The 19,583-nt window shown below is 47.3% G+C and overlaps 1 protein-coding gene across 1 annotated transcript in view; it reads right to left on the bottom strand.

Moving 5' to 3' along the window:
- Positions 1-9,155: 9,155 nt before the first annotated feature.
- Positions 9,156-19,583, bottom strand: part of LOC121833669 (actin-interacting protein 1-like) — a 71,193-nt gene continuing 60,765 nt past the window's right edge. The window contains exon 16 of the mRNA XM_042287096.1: positions 9,156-10,148. Coding sequence (XP_042143030.1) covers positions 10,039-10,148 — 110 coding nt within the window. The 3' untranslated portion in view covers positions 9,156-10,038. The remainder of the gene's footprint in view (positions 10,149-19,583) is intronic.

The raw sequence follows: 19,583 nt of genomic DNA, 5'->3' as shown, positions 1-19,583 counted from the left end.
ATGATGCAGCAGTCACTGGATGGAGGCTCTCCAATTACAATTTCACCATGAAGTATCGCACAAAGGAAGTAACAATGTAATCGCCGACACTCTGTATCGTCTTCCGGTCCTAGATACTGAAGATGTTATGATCTTCAAAGAGGAAGTCTTATTTATTGTCTGTGCGTGCCTCACGCAAAACGATTTCAAAGAGGCAACGGTACATGACCCCTCCCCATTTTACCTTTTGTCATGACATATCTTTCTACATTCATGGCCTTTGGAGGATAAATTACCTCCAGACTTTAGACCTCACTTTGTTGTACTTCGTGCACCACCAGTTTCATCAAAGAACTGTATTGGTGGCATTATATGAACCAGCAGGTCAAAACCAAGGTCCAAAACTGTACAGTACGTCAGTCCACAGACAAGCCTGCAAAGGCATCACCTGCACCTCTTCAACCAGTTGAATTTCCCACTCGTCCATGGGTAAAACTTGGTATGGACATTATTGGTCCGTTTGAACGAGCTCCTGCTTAGGAAAGATTTTTTTATCACGTCGGTAGATTACCACAGCAAGTGGCCTGAAGTGGCACCAGCCCATGTCACGACTGCCACATTCATGAAGTTTTTGAAGTCTGTCTTTACCCACGAGGGTCTGCCACAAGAGATCATGACAGACTACTGTCCACAACTTATTTCAAAGGAGTTCAGCGATTTCTTGAAGATACATGGCATCAAGAGATGCAAGGCATCAAGCATGCAAAGTCATCCCTCTACCATCCCGAAGCGAATGAGCAGGTAGAGCGATTCAATTGAATTCTTAAGTCCATCGTACAGTTGGCTCTCGTCCAACATTGTCCACTTTCTGAAGCCATCGCAGAATATCTCGGCGTTTACCGAAGTACTCGCCATGCAGCAACAGGAGAAACACCAGCATTTCTTCTGCATGGTCGCACTCGGCGAACACGACTGCATCTCCATGGACGAGGGGACCCCAGAATCCGCCGTCTCTCCACATGTCAATCGCAGTCGAGCAATATCGGACGAAAATGAAAGCCTATTTGGATGCCGGGCGTGCAGTTAAGCACCCTGCTTTTGCTCCAGGACAGTCGGTGAGAATTTTCAAACACAACGTCAGAGGAAAAATGTGAAACAAGTAAGCTTCACTGCAATGCATACATCAACAAGTAGGCCCAGCCACATGTAAATTAGACGACGGAACATGGAATGCAGCCAAAATGACACTTCGAAACCTACACAACGTCGGCCTTCGTGGCTTATGAACGACTGGATGTTACCAATACCACAAAATGTAGCTCCAGGGGTGCTATGTTGCGCTTTTTGCACTCCCAGGAGACTTGGAAGAGGGAAGTGACGTCAACGACACAGCAAATGCAGATTGGATGTTGACAGAAGAAAACGAAATCAACACCCATTCTGCGTTTGCTGTGTCGTTGACGTCACTTCCCTCTCCCTAGTCTCCTGGGAGTGCAAAAAGCGCAACATAGCCCCCCAGCTCAAAGTCCGGGCCACCTGTCACCTGAAGGTCCTGGAGCTGCAACCCAGGGCCCTGCGGCATCCCGTGCCGGTCTTGCAGCTGCGGCCCCCAGTGCCGTTCCTGCTGCTGCGGCCCCCAGTGCCGTTCCTGCTGCTGTGGGTCACGGACCTGCCATTCCTGCCACGGCTCAAGCTGCAGAGCCAGGCGGTTCTGCACAACTCGGCTACTGTAGCGAGCTGCCGTCCTCTATTTGGACAACGGCCTCAGCAGAGTCCCCGAAATGTGTAGGGCCCGAGGCCCTGTCTCTGCACATGTCCCCAGTGATTCCTGTGGCCTCATAGTCCCTGAACTTCATGGGGCCAGGGCTGTCTTCGCCACATGAGCCCGCAGTGGCTCACGCCTCGGCAGAGCATGGTCCTGTCCCGGACCGAGCGCTGCTCTGGCATTGGGACCATCACAAAGAGCAAGTGATCATGGTGGATTGGAGCCATCCACCCCTACAACTCCCCAGGCATCTCCGTCGACAATCATCGCCCAAGGCAGCCGCGACGTCTGCCGAAACGATTGAGAGACTGTGTTGGATTTTTAGTCACCCAGTCTCACTACGAGTAAAACATTTGACATTTAGAGTTATTTCCACATGCATATTTTAGTTTTATAAGTGTAATTACAAAGGTATAGTCAAATCTCGTTAATTCGAACACGAGGGGGACCAAACATTTGTTTCAACAAACCAGTTTGAATTACTGAGAGTTTCCTCCCATAAAGACACATAGGATGGCTGCATGTTAGTTTGAATTAAGAGAGTGAATTAACGAGGTTCACCTGTATAGCTAGTATTATGTTCATGTTTTATGTTACTGAAGTACAATCCGAGTGCATAGTATTGTCAAAGTGCATTCTTCTACATTCTGAAGGAGGATATCTGATGCTGAACTTTATTTGCGAGCGGACGTCTGCTGTCGGGCAGAGGAATCGGCTGTCAGGCCGATATTTTGTCCAGTATTAAAGCAAGATATCTCAACTAGTGCCACCGCAGGACATATATAAGGTAGTATAGCATGTCTGTCTTGCCAGAAAGAACATCCTTCTTAAAAGTGAAAAATGTTATTCTCAGAGATGGAACTGTCAAAGCAGCTTTGGAGCAGGCTGGGAACAGCGTACGAGTTTTAAGAATGTTGAAGTAGAGGCTAAATATCACATGGTTTTCGAAACTCAAAACAATAAGGCATGTAGACAGTTCTATGTTAACTAAACAGTAGTTTCAATTAGCATTTTATTTGAAACATTTTTCATGAAATTACATGACAATTACACGTGTCGCACTGCACAACAGTATGACACGTGATGAAACCGACTTGCAAAGAGGTAAATATAAACAAGCACATTCAGCTCATGCCTTGGTCCGTCGCTGCTCGCTCACCTTTGTTATGTTCCGAAGTTTTCTGCGTGGAGCCTCAGGGCGGGCCAACGCAGGCTGCGGGCTTGCAATACACCTTTTCATAAAAGCATACTAGGGCGCATTCAGTGCTGTGTGTGTTATGCACATGCAGTTTCTGGCTGGCTGCGATTGCTGGCTGGACTGCGATTTTGCATGTGTGGACTGCCATTTTTGTAAACAGTGGAAACGTCTATAGTCACGCAAGTACAGCCTAGAGGGAGGCCCACCAGCTTAACTACATATGAGTTTATCGCGATATAGCGGCGCTGTTTGCTCCACTCTTCAGATTAAAGTCCCTCTCAAACCGACCGCTCCGGTTGTTTCTCCCAGCAGTGGTCCCGCCATTCCCTCGCTCACCGCTTCTTGTTGTACCTCACCGCCGCCAGAGTCTGTAAAACTGTGTTCTCTTCCTTCTCCGGGTGCCACCATCGTGCACGATGGTGGCACCTGTGATAGACACAACACCGAAGCAAAATACGAGGCCAGCCACTGGCCGCAAACCACCACCACACTGCGAAAAAGGCGAGCACCCTACGCCGCCGACGCCGTGGCCACCGAGGAGGGAACCCGTACCTCAACGCCCTCCGCGGCAGCGCGGAACTTACTACTCCTGGTTAGAGGCTAGCTCTGAACACGATCTGGTCGCTCACTTTCTGCGGGAAGAGCGGCCAGAGTCATCACCTAAATGTATTTCTTCCACCGTGGTCCAGACGTAGCCGATGCTACAAGCGCCAGCATGTTGCCTTAAACAATGCTTGCACTGCACAAGCACGCGTTCTTGGCAGGGACGTTGAAAGTCTGGAACTCGCGCTTGTAGCATCATCAGCGTGTGAATTTAGAGGAGGCAGAGCGACAGCAAATGACTTCAAAGAGGTCTGGTAGCAGAAGCATCGCAATGAGAAATGCTGTAACAATTGTTTTATGCTGAAACGATAGGTCTGTTCGATTCGACCAGAAAGTTCTGAACCAGTTCTGTCCGAGTTCAGAGGAGTGCAGGAGTCGTGCAGCGGCGGTGCAGAACCAGTGTAGCCGCCGCGCTAGGACTGGCGCTGTGATCGCCTTTCCGAGCGGAAACGCAGGGTGTCGTCTGCATCTGTTGGCTCTTGTTTCTCCACGCCACGTTGTATGCTACATTTAATTAGTTGCGGTTTGATGAGACCATTCGTGTTGCTTTTAATGTATTATAACCGAATCTTTTCTGTGCATATTTTTTTTTCAAGTGTACTAAAAACGTTTTCTGCGCGAAATGTGTTTCTGTCTGCATTTTTAACGGCCGTTCGGTTCCTGTCGTTTCCCTAAGCGTTCGTGTCCTTCACATTCATTTAGCAATAGTAGAGTCACTCCAAGTCTTTCGAGTTTCGCATTTCGACGATAGGTTCGCGGCATCAGGATGATTTTCCGTCGGGAGTCAGTGGTGGCGGTCACCTCGAAGACGAAGGCCTGACGATAGCGTTTTGGCCAAAACAGTTATCGACCGTAACTTTGGCGTCAAGCTGAAGCGTTTATTCTGATTCTCAAGAAAGACCTGCGTGGAACTACCAAGCCAATTCCGATTCCACGCGTTTTTCTCATGCCCGTTAGTGGGCGTCCACAGATACCAGCGGACAAAGCATGCAGTATTATGCTCAGCTACGGGGCATGCGAGGGCCAATGTACTAAATCCCAGACATCTGCAATGTATCGGAGTCGTCAGTATGCATCCAAGAGCAACTGAAGTCTGGGACGATCAAGAGTGCAATACCTTTCCCGTGTCTGTAAGGAAGAATATCAACACTTTGGATCCCCACATAGCATCAAAAAGAAACAATTTACGTGAGCCAAGATTTCAACACTTACCACCGGGAGCCAAACCTACACGAGCAGGTGCCTAAGACGCTTTCAGAATATCATAATCAATCAAATTCCTACCCTCGGTTATAATCTCAATTCCGCGTGCACTGCGGGTACGTTATTATCATAAATGAGAGGAAACGCAACCTCCGTATCGGCGTTATTCGTACACATCGCAGACATTTGAGCAAGAGCTGCGAAAAAATGGCACCGCGAGCAGAGACGGACGAGGAGTGTCGTCTGCTATCGCCGTCTGCTCTTGTCGTCTGCTTCTGCACGGACGCTGAACTGACTCCGGAGCCGGTGCAAAATTTTGAGGAACTGGGTCTGAACTCGCTCAGAACTGGGATGAATCGAACGCGCCAGTGCAGCGGCCGTACAACTTCCGGTTGAATCGAATGCACCAGTTCCTGCACTGCTGAACTAGTTCAGCCAGTTCAGGCGAATCGAACAGACCTAATGTATAACCATGGCAGTGACCTCTGCAGAGATTCGGATTCAGATCCACCGGCGTCCCATTTGAGTCGGAAGTTCCGATGTCAACGTTGCCAACAGAACCTGCGAGACAGCCAATTTCGCCGAGGCTCATTTACAATTTCAGTTTGGGCGCAGGCACAATTTCGTTATTTATATTTTTGTATCAGTGTAGCACATAGTCATTAGGCACACAATGGCGCAGCAGTTGCATCCCTGTATTCCTTCTTCTAAGGGCTATTCCAACTAACTGCGATATTTTTGGTGCACGCTTCAGTCAAACTGAATTCTTTGACAGATACCTAATGGTGCAGTCATCAACTGGGACAGTTTGCTCTTTCTTTTGTCTATATATTCCCTCTGGTCACTGTAGTTTGTTTGTTTTTTTGCTTGTAGAGATTGGTAGGATTTCGTTGTGTGAGAACTGCAGTGATGTGATTGGCCTAAGCCATTTTGGAGCACCTTTTGGAGCAGCCAAAACAGTGTTTTGGAGCAGCGAAAGTGGCTTTTGGAGCAGATATTCTAAGCTAAAAATATTTGTTTTAAGTGGCGGAAAAACGAAAGGCACTTCGTGCTGTGTTCTGACAGAACTCTCTGTTTGTGTTTTTACGGCCAAGACATCCCACAAGTGTATTGTAGGCGTTGCCGAGCAATTTCAAAAAGAACGCATGCTACCGTTTTACTGGTTCCCGACGTGCCAGATTTCCATCAAAAGTAAGCAAACGTAAAACAATGGATTGCAAGCGTCCCGCTGGTGCCGCTGTCGTAGTCGTAGTATGCAAAATGCAACTGTCCAGCATGCGACAAAAAAAAAAAATAAAACAGTCCAGCGGCGCGTGCTTGCCAGGCCGGAAGGCAAGACAAAGCTGAACACACAGAAAGAAAAAAAGAAAGACCTGAACGCATCGATGCATGACATCGCAAGCCAGGGTCAAAAAGTTCTTGGAGCACTTTGTGCAACGACTGAACTCTAGACAAACAAGCGCGCTGTGCGGGTTCAGCGTGCAGACATTGCCTTCTTTGTTTTAGCTCACTTCTCTTCACCAACTTTCTTTCACGGCATATTTTTCACGTACCGGGGTTCTCTCGAAAGAAAGCCTACCGAGAAAAACCTAGGCAATCAATATTTCGACAAGCAGTCATTGAGTTAAAGAGGGATTTTACAGCGCAGCTCTTAGGGGCCCGTTTCCGGCTTGAGCGGCGTCGGCGTCGCCGTCGGCGTAACCGCGCGGTGCATTATGGGTAAAATTTTCCCGCTAAATCTAGCGGAAAATATTCCCCGCTAAATCTAGCGGAAAAAATTTCCCCGCTAAATCTAGCGGAAAATTTTCCCCGCTAGATTTAGCGGAAAAAATTCTCCGCTAAATCTAGCGGAAAAATTTCCCCGCTAAATCTAGCGGAAAAATTTCCCCGCTAAATCTAGCGGAAAAATTTCCCCGCTAAATCTAGCGGAAAAATTTCTCCGCTAAATCTAGCGGAAAATTTTCCCCGCTAGATTTAGCGGAAAAAATTCTCCGCTAAATCTAGCGGAAAAATTTCCCCGCTAAATCTAGCGGAAAAATTTCCCCGCTAAATCTAGCGGAAAAATTTCCCCGCTAAATCTAGCGGAAAAATTCCCCGCTAAATCTAGCGGAAAAATTTTTCTGAGGGGTCACGTGCCCCCCCCCCCCCCCCCCCCCCCCCCCCCCCCCCCCCCGAGGTCACGCGACACCCCCCCCCCTCCCCCCCCGCCCCGAGAACAAGTACCCCCTCAGTACCCTTCACTCGTCCTCCTCAAGAGCTGCGCTCCAATTCGGTGTTACAGGGAGCTGTAAACGGCTTTCATTTTTTTGTATTAGAGTATGATTGAATGTCGATGAATACGTTTAGGAAGCGCCATATCTGCAGCGACGTGGGGACGGCAACACCCGATGTCGCGCGACCACAGTAATTGTGCACAGCGTGAGCGTTTCAGCTCACAAAGTAACTCTCGCCGCGCAGAAACGTGGTTTTGTTTCACAGCATGACGACATTGCTGGCACCCGGCACACTAGCGTCGGAGCGTCCGCACACGCCCGCGTCTAATCGTTGAAAAAATTAGAAAAAAAGACGCGAGACGAGATTCCCAAAGCGACGAGGGCGCGAAACGCGAGACGGCGGGAAAAAACTATACAAGGGGGGACCGGATGGACGATTCACGCAGGGTACCTTTTGTGTCAGTAAAGCCCCTTGATGCGTTTGTGTTTGTCTTGCAAGTAGCGTCAAATGCGCCAGTGCACGAGGCTCGTGTCTCGAGCTGCCCTTGGAAGCAAATGGCGGCGCAGCACTGAAATGAACGGCTTTGGAAGCGAATGGCGGCGGAGCACACGCTCGTGGCACGTGTCTCGCGCGTTCCTACAACAATGGTTGGCGGTACTTGAAAGCGTGAATTTTATCAAGGGGCTTTATGTGTCAGAAGCCGCTTGCGCCACCTAGCTCACGCATGCCTATAGACCGATCTCACCAAGCGTTCCACGCACGCGTGACGCCGCCATAACTGTAGTTCGTAGGAGGCAGACGCCAGTTCACGAGGCAGCTCGTGCCGCCTCGTGCTCTGCTCGCGCAGACCTCCAGCAGGGTTGTCGCGCGTGCAGAAAGACTACAGCTCCCACGATGCACGTCGGCAGCGGTGGCGTACTCAACTAGCTGGTGAGATCGGTCTATTGCGGTTTTCAGTTTAGTTTCGGTTTTGAAAGGCTACCGAAATTGGTCCTTTGGCGCACGCTTGGCGCAGATTACCCATATTTTGGCAAAATGTAGCAGGATGTAGCAGGGTTAGCCCATAGGCGCAGTTTGGCGCAGCAATCACATCACTGGAACTGCTGTATTATCTTTCAAAGGAGTAAGCTGTTTTTCTTGTGTCCCGTACTTGATTATCAAACATTCATTTTCTATTAAGGGAGGAGATGATATAGTGTGCCATCAGTAATCTAGATGGCACCAAAAGTTCATGTTGTTACGAGATGGTGCCTGCCAGTGGCACATGCCGTCCCTGTATGCATGCAGATATTGTAAATAGAACCAATCTTGATTGAAACTGGTCCGACGTGTCTTCCTTTACCGGTGTGTCCGCTTGTGTACCAGGGATGCACACCACCAGAGAGGCTGGTTTGCCACCCACAACCGTGGTCAGAAACGGCGGGAAAGGGGCAGGCATCTCTGCAGGGCAAGCACCAAACACAGTGAAGCTCTCGGATACTCTGTGAGCTGAGGACTTCTGTTCTTTCACAGTGCTAGCTACTAGTTCCCCTTCCTGGCGAAATTTGATGAAGTCGGTACAGAAAAACCCACATTATCGAGAGGACGCTGAAAGTGCCGCCCCACTGTCAACCCTCGTGCAACGACGTTATCTGTGGCAAGATGCACTATTGGTTATTGTTCCCCCTTTCTTGCCCCGCCACCCCACGCTCGCCATAGCAGCTTCGAGTGGGGTTCTGAAAGGTTCTCCAGCGCATTTACACGACATTCGCTCAGTTCGCCCCCAGACATAACCAGACCACGCAAGATTCGGTTTCTGTCTGAGGAGCACCGATGGCAAGCACCGAGCAGAGTAGAACGAGGGCCCCAGGGGCACGAGAACAGCAAGGGACACAGGCATTGCACTTGGGTGCCTTTCACACATCAACAACAACTCCACCAAAAGCAAAACTTTTACAGCAAATACCTTGAAGCCCACAGACTTGTGTTTTTTGCCAACCATTGACCTTGTCCAGAAAAGTTGTATCCGCAATAATGAGTCACTTAGTGTGTCCCCAGAGATGTTGCCCTACTGACAGTGTCTAGATTAACTAGAAATGACTTCAGTGCACATTTTAAAAACTAATGCAACCACTTGGAATCCACTTTTCACAAGAGCTGGCTTCCAAATCAATTTTACGAAACTACTACCAGTGACGACACTCAAACAAGAAAGGCAATGCTTTCCCCTTTTATTGGCAAATTGCCTCAAGTATTTAAAAAATATCAAGTACAGTTAGTAGCTCCAAAGTGTTCACATAAAAAATGCTTTGCAACTTTCATACCACTTTTGAAGTTGATCCCATCACTCATGCCTCCACAGATATCAGACAGTGTTGCATCAATGGCAGATACCGTGCAAAAAACTTCATACACAGTTTAGAATCCTTAGGAAGTGACCAAACGACAGGGGCAAGGCATCCTGTAAGGCTCGTACAATGCATGTGCTCGTAAACTAAAAGAAAGCGTCGCAGATGTCCACCAGACAGATAAACAGCAAGCAAACAGTGACTGACCGCACCAAAAGAAAATCTAACAAGACGCTTGAATAACACTTGACTAAAAGGCAGACTTAGGGAAGCACCAACTGCTCGAAAATGTCCATGAACATCCTCCTGTCGATCTATTCACTCTCAAGTCCACCTCTAAAAGAAATGTGTTAGCAAAATATTGACTTTTATGGGGCAACTCCCATTCTCCCCCTTCACAGTGGGCCAGGGGAGGAGGGAGGCCGTGTAGGTTTCACGGCTGAAACATTAATACTCATAAGGGTCTTCTTTCATTCCACTACCACAATAAATTACCATAAGCCACTAGACTCACACCTGCATAGAATTCAAGCAAATAATTCGGGGGGACAGCCTCCCCTTTGCAAAGGGATGCGTGGTTTTAAAAACTACTCCATTTTGGGAAAACAGTCACATCAGAAGAAAAAAAAAGGAAAATCTCTCGGTGCCAAAACGAAAGATGTGGGAGAAGAGCACAACATCCGGCTACTTGAACGGAAGGAACCCAAACCATCTTCTTGCCACGGGGCCAGTGCCAGGGCAGTACGGCTTCAAGAGAACTTTATCTCCCATATTTTCACGTTGCTGTCCTGGCCGGCGGACACAATCGTTGAATTGTCCAACCATGCTAGCCTGGTGATTTGGCTTTGGGGGTGAGCTTCTGCAGAGACAAGCACAACGAAGCCACTTACAGTCATTGCATGGATGGTAACTGGGTCATCCGACATTCTAAATTTTTTGATGGAGTCTCTCAAAGTTAACTGCTGTTTGTCAATGCCTCCAAGCACAGCCAAACACAAACTGAAGCTATTACTAGTACCCCGAGAAATAAACCTACTTATCTACACAGAAGGGCAATCTCATCATAACCCTGTCAAATATTGGCTCTACACCCTTTATAGAAGAGATTTAATAGAATCATAAAAACTAATTCGATTTTTGCCACTTTCGAAGTAGATTATTTGACACCAATTTTTCGTTTCTGAGTAACTACCAAACACCAGAAACCCCAGTCCGGTTGTAAAACCCTAAAAAAAATAAATGCCGCATTTTAATTTTTTTTTTTTTTATTTATTAAACCACAAGGACTGTCATTCTTAAGTATTACAATGAAATATTGTGTCTGCATTTTATAAACAGAGTTTAAAAATTATGTTTTTTACTGTCTGCAACGACCATGCTACACCCTACAGCAGCATGAGCAACAAAATGTCATGGTAGCTCCGTAAAAAGGTTCAACAGACATTCAACTTTATTTAATCTTCAAATAATAAATTAGGAGTGATAAAAACATCACGCGATTGGGACATAGTTTTTGTTTAAAACATACCCGGTCCTTTGTTTGATAGCCATCGTAACCATGCTTTTCATCCTGCTGCGGCTTGTGCTCGTTGTAGAACCTCATTGTGGATTAAAATACAGTCAAACCCGGATTTGTTGAATTCAAAGGGGATTGTAAAACAGTTTGATATAAGCTAAATTAAGCTCGAGTTGAAATTCACTGGCGTCTCCTAAACACAGTAGAGCATAGTTGGCAGAGACTGCAAACACTGGCCGGGTAAGCCGTTCAAAGTGCGATTGCAGATTGCACAACCGTTGTCGACACACTCGACTTGCCAAAGACTTTTTGCTTATTTTATTTTGGGGCTGGGGGTCGCACAGCATCAGCAGTGTTTGGGGAAAGGGCGCAGGCTACCGTTTCTACAGCAAGCACTCCCTGTGAGTGCGCGCGCGCGTGCCCTTTCCCTCGTTTCTGCCATCACCTCCCTTGTTTTTGCCATCATCCATTTTTTTTTTTTTTTTAGAACTGTTTTTTTGCTGCGTATTTTACCGCGTGTACGCTGGCTTGGCACTCTGCCAGCCCTGCAACCCAAGCGTTGTGCTCGCCAACAAGCAACGGGCGGCCGGGCTTCGTTTGCTATATCGAGTGTCCCTGCCATGGGAGTCTGATACAAAAAGACAACGCTCCTATAGTATTACATGTGATTTTCAAGGGGATGTTTGGACTGTTTTGATATAAACAATTCGAAATACCCGAGTGTGATATTACCGGGCTGTAATAAAACAAAAGTGAAGCAGAAAAAAATCCTAAGAGGATTCGAGTTTAGAACTCCGCAACATCAGTACGTAGCAAGGAGGGACGTGCATGACCTCTCGACTATCAGCACATCCTTTTTGGACCGCTTATTTTGGCAGGTGTGCCTGTAGGACGTTGTACTAGCTTTCCACGACCGGCTTTATAGTTGAGTTTTCTATTCATTTTTCTTTACTGCGACCTTCCTCAGCATCAACTCGACATGCTGCTCCTCAAGTATGCAAAGGCGATTCATTTTGCCTAATATTTCCACCCTTTACATCCTTTTTCTGCGAGTGGATCAACAATTTGCTGGTCGAAACGAGAACTTATTCGCAGTCCTCATTCGACGATCGTATCGGGACGCGGCTTGTCTGATCCAATTTGCAAACAATGCAACTTACAGGGCAAGTTGTATCGCAATTTGCCCTGCAATTGCGTTGCTACATTAAACATTCTTGGTTTAGCACTAGAAACCTGTAAGCATTTCTTCTCGAAGTCTGCCTCCAGGTCACTCCTCTCCACCCCATTGACTCACTGACCCATTGACTTTCCCCGTCAGGTCGGCCTGTGTCCACGGAGTATGGCAAATGACGGGCAATGGCCCGTCACGTGTCAATTTTACAGCAAAATCCAGCAGGAAAGCTGGATTTGTGTATAGGTTAAGTGACCTCAAGCCATGTGATGTCATTTTCCCACTAAATTTAGCGGGGAAACTGTATACCGTAATATCCCGACTCAGAGCCCATCTCCGAGTCATTGCTTACCCCCCCTTTTAGGGCAAAACATCGATTTCATAAAAAAAAAAACGAGTCATCGCCCCAACCCTGCCTTCACTACGGATTGCAAGATAAGTAAACACCCATCCTCCCTGAATTTCGCGACTGCGGACCCCAAGGTCGGAAGACGGCCGTGACAATGAGAAGCGAGATAGATAACAGGGTGAAGCTACCTTTGTTCACAACGAAAAGGGAGCCCGAAAACCTCGTCTACAAATTGCGAGGTCAGAGACCGAGATCCCTTCCAGGGAATGTTTGTGAAAGGAAAAAGGGGGATAATAGTAGAACACACCCCATCTTTTGTTCTCTAATAAAACAAAGTCAGTCTCTTCCCTGCAAGCCCCAACCGCGGATCACGAGATAAGCGAACACCCTTCCTCCTGAAATTTCGTGACCGTCAATCCCAAGGTCGAAAGACGGTCGTAACAATGGAAAATGAGAAGCGCAGGCTGCAAGGTCAGAGACCGCAAATCCTATCAGGGAACGTTCATGAAAAGAAAAAGAATAGGGACAATGGAATAAACATTTTTGTGTTCAGAAATAAAAAGAAGTCCGACTCTTCCCAGAAAGCCCTAACCGCCAATCGTGAGGTCATCAACACCCGTTCTCCCAGAGTGTCGCGACCGTAAACGTTTGTCAATACTGTAACAAAAGCAAAGGATAGTACAGCAAAGTGAAGTCTTTTGTTTTCAAAGACTTCAAAGGCCGCCTTCCCAATACTGGATACATTTGTCCTGCCTGTGCCCTATTTAAGCTTCAGTTTCTCCATCCAATAGCTATTCACTGCATCTGTCGGTGGTGTTGCTGTCAGTTCGGACGTCATGAGAAACAGCTATACGGTGCAGAAGAAGCAAGAAGCCCTCGGCATTATGTTTGATTCAGACAGCGACGTCTCGTTCGACGGTTTTGAAGACGACGATGAGTAAATAAAGATTGCCCGAACGCCCCATTTAAACGCTTGAGAACATCCCAACTTCTTCACACTAATAGCATGCTCTCTTCGGCTCGAGCCGCGTGTAATCTATGTCGAGCTGCTGGCAACCATGAAAAACCCCTACCTTTCCCTACCCGGGTGCGTCACCGGAGGGCAGGCGGACGAGCAACCCGGGCAGCCGCAAAGTGACTTTCCGGGTGCCAGCGATCGGGATTATTTTTTCGCAGCTTCAAGGTTAAACATTTCTTTGCAATGGATCTGTGCTCCGCGGTAGCTAGTAGAAACGGTGCCCGGAAACGCTTCTCTTTTACCCTTGTTTTCGTGGGAGAAAAAAAAAGTGTACTCCCCACAGCAGTAGTGGAGGCCAGCCTCGTCAAGATGCTTTTGCGCGAGCTGTGTGCCGAGAGAACTATACTTCGTTCCAGCTTGGGTCTGAGCGCGGCCGATGTTACGAGCCGAAAAGCCAAAGAAACAGCGAAAGAGGCACAACGTCGTGGCGTGCTCCCTGCACTTAATAGGACCAGCCGGTATTCGCCGTCTATGCGTGCTCCTCCGGCGGCTAGTCAAGCGCAGAGAGCACGCTGCGCTTGACTAGCCGCAGCGTGAAAAGCACGTTGCGCTTTTTACACGGTTTGATTGGCCCTTCGGCTCATAACATCGGCCGCGCTCGGACCTAAGGTGAAACGAAGTATAGTGTCACGTGAAACATTCTCACTCATGCTTGGAATACCTCATAGCCGCGTGCTGCGAATTGAGTATCCTTCTGCAGCTGTAACAGCTTCAAGACCGGCAAGCGCAGACTCAAGCCGGCTGTGACCACTGCGACATCCGTCCAAAGAGGAACGCTAATAATATTGCAAAAATAATTAGAAATATGATGATCCATTTCTGTACTTTACGCACTATTTTATCTTTGAGCAAATATTTTTATTTGAAGATGAATAGTGTATTTGTGTATTTTATACGCCTCATTGCACCTTGATGTTTGGTTCGGTGGTTGCGGAGTTCTTTTGTCATTTTAGCATGATCTTCAGTAACCAGTCATCTGGCCTACACGAATGCGGTTCATTCCATTCCATACATTTCACTGTTTGCGAGAATCAGTCTAGGCGTGTGTTCAGAGCCCAGCACGCGCATGTTCGCCGCTTTGGAAGGCGAGCAAAGCACGCGCCACACGCACAAATGCTGAAAATGGCGCCGACCAGAAGCGCCTTTCTCGAATGGTCTATAGATATTTTTCTAAATTAAACAATCACCAAAAAGCATACGCATGTTACAAGAGTAGTTCCACGTACTGGCATCTGTAACAGTAACTTTTCCAAAGAAAGTCTTAAAGGGGCCTGACACCCCAAAGGTTGTATTTTTTTTTTATTGTCTAAAACGATGCAAGTTGCAGTCATAGACACGCATAAAAAACCGCATCGCGAAAAAAAACTTCCCCGCGCGCGCGCGCTTGTTTATTTTTGTGATTAGATTCTCCCGCCTCTCGCTTCTTTTGATTCGTGACGTCAAGAATCATGAAATTTAGAAGCTTTGTAGGCGACATCTCTATAACATTTAATAACGGCAATCCTAAAACATGTTTTTTAACGCAATTGCGAACGCACTACGGTCCTTCTTTTTGAAATACCAAAAATCGGGAGTTCGTTGTGGTGCCGTCTCCTGGATTTGTATCCTCCCACGGAAAACAGGCGACACCACTCAAAACCGGTCCGCCGGCGCCACCTCCTTGGCCGGAGGTCGCTCCTTTTCTCCTCGCTTTGGGTCGCCATGGCAACAGCAGGGAGTCGTGAAAGAAAGTGGACTCTCAGGACCCTACGATATTTGACGTCAACGCACCGGCGCGGATCGCGCGGGAACTTCGAATTCGGCATTTGGAAATTTGTGTTTTTACTTCACAAATACTGAATTCCCAAATTTCTAATTTTGAGGGTAATGTCCCGGCATCGTTTTCAATAGTTTCGCATAATAAAAAAAAATATGATTTTGATGTGTCAGTTCAGTGCCCCTTTAAACAAATGGCTTGTTCCTTCAGGCAACACAAGCGTGTGGGGCATCCGAGCATTCTCCGTGGTGCTTGGGTAATTTGTCAAAAAAATGTAGTGCTTGACTCGTCGACATTTCTTCGCCAGCGTAACTGCCAACTTCTGATAAAAGGAGAACGGATTTGCTAGCGATTTCAAGAAACTAGCAAGTCATGGCTTGAGCGTATCGAGTTGCAAAAACAATTCAGAATCTTAATTGCTTCCTTATTTTTTACTCTCATAGTTCAGCACGAAGGCCAAGGTCATACTTTATGCAACTAGAGATTTTTATAGCACGAACGCCCATTTTCTTGCTGTTTGACACGAAAGGCGGGCACGAGCGTACCCGATTACCGGCCGCACACCCCGCTGCCCACAGGTGACGTCACGTTTGAATGACGGGGAAAACTGAGGAAAAACTGGGGAGAATGATGCACCTGTAACATCCCGAGAGATGCCCCACCCCCGAAAGATAGCCCACCCCTATTTTTGGCTTGATTTGCTATATTTTTTAAGCATTGAAAGGTAGCCCACCCGTAGTAATCATAGTGTTGGGATCAACGATGGCCGCGACTTAAATGCAGCTAGTTATCTATGGCGGGATATAAGCGAATATTGCTGACTGGGAAGTACAGTCATCTTTACTTCGTTGCCCCTCGTCACTATAACAAGCTTGAAAGGGACACATGACATAAAAATTGAATTTTTTAAACTTTTCTTGATTATACACCGAGAGTTAGTCCACTACATATTTTCACCTGATTTGCTCTCGATTTTAGGTGGGCTATCTCTCGGGCTTTTACGGTATTGGTACTGGCAGCGAACAAAATATCACTTTTTTAATTAACTAGAATGAATATAGAGGAACAAAATACCAATTCGAAATCAGGAAGCCATCCGCATTCAGATGATGGCTTTGGATTAAGTAGCTCTAAAATGGGCAAAGTTCCACTTTAAACAAAAATTTAGCTGAACTTGCGAAAGTTGTTCCCAATAGCCCACTCATGAGCTCTTTAAATATAACCTACCGTAATATCCCAAGTCATGGCCCACCCCCCTGCCGCCTGGAATTCATGAAAAACTTGTTTTTCATGAATTCCGCCTGGAATTCATGTAAACGGCTTTCACTAAAGTGAAAGCCGTTTACAACTCCCTGTAACACCGAATTAGAGCGCAGCTCTTGAGGAGGGGGAGGGAAGGGTACTGGGGGGTGAAGTGACCTGGGGGGAGTCACGTGACCTTGGGGGCTCACGTGACAATGCCGATGATGTCATCAGTGACGTCACTGATGACGTCATCAGTGACGATGACGATGCGGACTCCGATGACGATGCGGATGTCGGTGACGTCATCAGTGACGTCACTGATGACGGCATCTGTGATGATGACGATGCGGATGCCCCCCGAAGTCACGTGACACCCCCAGGTCACGTGACCACCCCCAGTGGTCACGTGACTTCGGCGGGGGGGGGGGGGGGGGGGGGGGGGGGGGTCACGTGACCTCGGGGGGTCACGTGACTTCAGGGGGGTCACGTGACTTCAGGGGGGTCACGTGACTTTGGGTGTCACGTGACCTTGGGATGACCTTGGGGCCATGTGACCTTGGGATGACCTTGGTTACGCCGACGGCAACGGCGACGCCGACGCCGCTTAAGCCGGGAACGGGCCCCTAAGAGCTGCGCTCTAAAAAGTGGGGTGGGCCATGTCTCGCTGAATAAGCAGAAAAAGTTTAAAAAATTTGAAAAGAAAGGGCTTTTTTTGTGCGTACTTAGTGCGGCTGCAGAAGAGATACATTAAACTCAAAACTCGAATTAGTTTTCTTGCTTTATGCAAAAAATGCGCATGAAAGAATGTTTTACCATCGCAAAGTCCGTTGCTTGCATACGTGCCATGAACACCACCGATCGGCATACGGCGCGAACGTTTGTTCTGTGAAAGCACGTCACACTGCTATGTTCTCTCCGTTTGTTAAAACAAAAAAAAAAAAAGTCCTCAAGAAAATAGAAAAACTAACCAGGCGCATTGAACGAGCGAGCGAGCGGACCAAAGAAGCGACGAGCGATGCTGAGAAAACGGGAAAGCTGGCGATCGCGTAGGCGAATACTTTGGCGTCGGGCGCCTTGTCAATCGCAAGCTCTTGAGCAACTTTCTTGTTTAGTGCATACATTCATGCCTTCGTGCACGGCGTGCTATCAATGCGGGTTAAGACGGCGTTGCTGCGTGGCGTGGACAGCACCACGAACACTGTGCTCGAAATGGTACACTCTACAAACGTCTGTGTGCGGCATTCCAGTAAAGCTTTATTTACCCGTTGGCTTTGTCTTAAACATTGCAAAACCGCTGTCACGACGTGCCAGGGGAGGCGGGATCGCGGCGAACTTTGGCAGAAACTGACTTTGACCTTACACTCCGCGCTTATATTCCAGGATATGAGGTGTTCACTTTGCGATCCCTGAATGAGTTACTGCTTGTGTTATCTTTCCAATTTTCTTTTTTTTTGGGGGGGGTGGAACGTTTTTTTTTTGTAAGCAAAACAAACTTGCATTTCGTTAACTCCATGGTTTTCTTTTCGCACGGATACACTACGACTTCGAGGTCGCTCGCTTAGGAAATGCGTAAACAAAGAGGAGTGTCTCCCTCCTTGGTTTTACTTTGTCACGGACATCCTCCAACTGTAAGGACTGCGGCCGCGTCTTTTGGGTAGAATGATTGTTTGAGGATCGCGGAGTCAACGTTGGAGTATTTTGAAGGGGTGGGCAATGACTTGTTTTTTTTGCAAATCAATATTGGCCTAAAAAGTGGGGTGGGCGATGACTCGGGATATTAGGGTAGCTATACTTAGACTGTGGCCTCAGAAAGTCAAACACCTACATTGAGATGGAAAGTAAGACAGATTTGACATAAAATTATACCTATAAAGGAGCTCAGTCATACATAATTAAGGGAATTTATAAATCTTGCTATATAAAAATATTTTCTTGAATTAAAAAAAAACAAGCACAAATAATGAACACAGGTTGTTAGAACATCACTGCTTAACCCTTTGCATAATAGCCAGAGTTGAATTATGATTTTACTGGAATGGTAAATATCAACAATAACATTCCAGTGGAGCGCTCTACCAACTGAGCCAACCAGGAGTTAGATGTCAGTAGAGCAAACGGGCTTTAACAGCTGCCATCAGTCTAACACTTAAAACCCAGTTGCTCTACTGACGTCTAGCTCCTGGTTAGCTCAGTTGGCAGAGCGCTCGACTGGAAATAGAGAGGTCCTTGGTTCGATACCAGAACCAGGCGGATTTTGCGTCGTGCACCAGTCACCTAGCTGTGTTCGGAGATTTGTGTTTGTCCTTTGACCTTCTTGTTTCCCTTCTCCAGGAATTATTATTGTTATTCTCGTCCAGCTCACAGCACCTTTGCATTAACATCATTATCACAATTAGTTTCTTTTTTTTTTATACACCAGGCGTGCATGTTCACTATACCACTTTCAAGGTGTGTTTTTCACCTAAGCGCACAGCTGCGCTGCAGCGAAGCAAGTTGTGAGATTGCAGGGTCAGCTCCCCAGGTATGCAGAGAACAAGCCGTCTGCTTCAAGTGCAGGGGTTGCAGTGACGTCGAAATGATGCTGAGCTCCGACTGGATTTGATTGAAAGAATAGTTGGTAGCGCTCAATGCTAAATGCCTTGAGGTTTACCCACTATTTTTTTCAATGAGGCAATACACGAACTCAACTCTCCTACGTCATGCCACGGTGGTGGCGCGTCGGGCGCACTTCCGGTCTGGGGCAGTGGGCAGAAGTCGCCGTGCGAGACAAGCATTCCTGTGTTCTTTTGGAAGAAACCAGACAAAAAACCTGCCTTCTCATCAAAATGCTGCGACGGGGGCTGTACCAAGAGAGTCCGGAAAGGTTTGAAGATCAGTTTTCATGTGTTTCTGCCCCCTCAGTTCGTCCGAGAACGTGGATAGTAGCCGTGAAAAGGGCAAATTAGACGCTGTCGAGCTACGATTGCTTGTGCGGGCAACACTTTGTGGTCGCCAGATGTATTTGTTTTGTTCCAACATGAACGAGAGAAAACTGCCAAGTTGTCCGGACCACCCACGGGTTCAGTGAGTCTTCAAATTTAGACGGCCGCCTGATCGTTCGAACTTTCGTCTGCTCTTTCAAACTTGTCTGCTTTTTGTCGTCTGCTCGTAGACCAAACTTTGACCCGGTGATTGCAATAAGAAGTAATTGCAGGCCTCAAAAGTCTTAAGTAGGCTCAGTGTAAACAGCAGATACAAGA

Source organism: Ixodes scapularis, unplaced genomic scaffold (genome assembly GCF_016920785.2).
Source record: "Ixodes scapularis isolate PalLabHiFi unplaced genomic scaffold, ASM1692078v2 PGA_scaffold9__187_contigs__length_104089568, whole genome shotgun sequence".
Taxonomy (NCBI): Eukaryota; Metazoa; Arthropoda; class Arachnida; order Ixodida; family Ixodidae; genus Ixodes; species Ixodes scapularis.
This window is presented reverse-complemented; position numbering and strand designations above follow the sequence as displayed.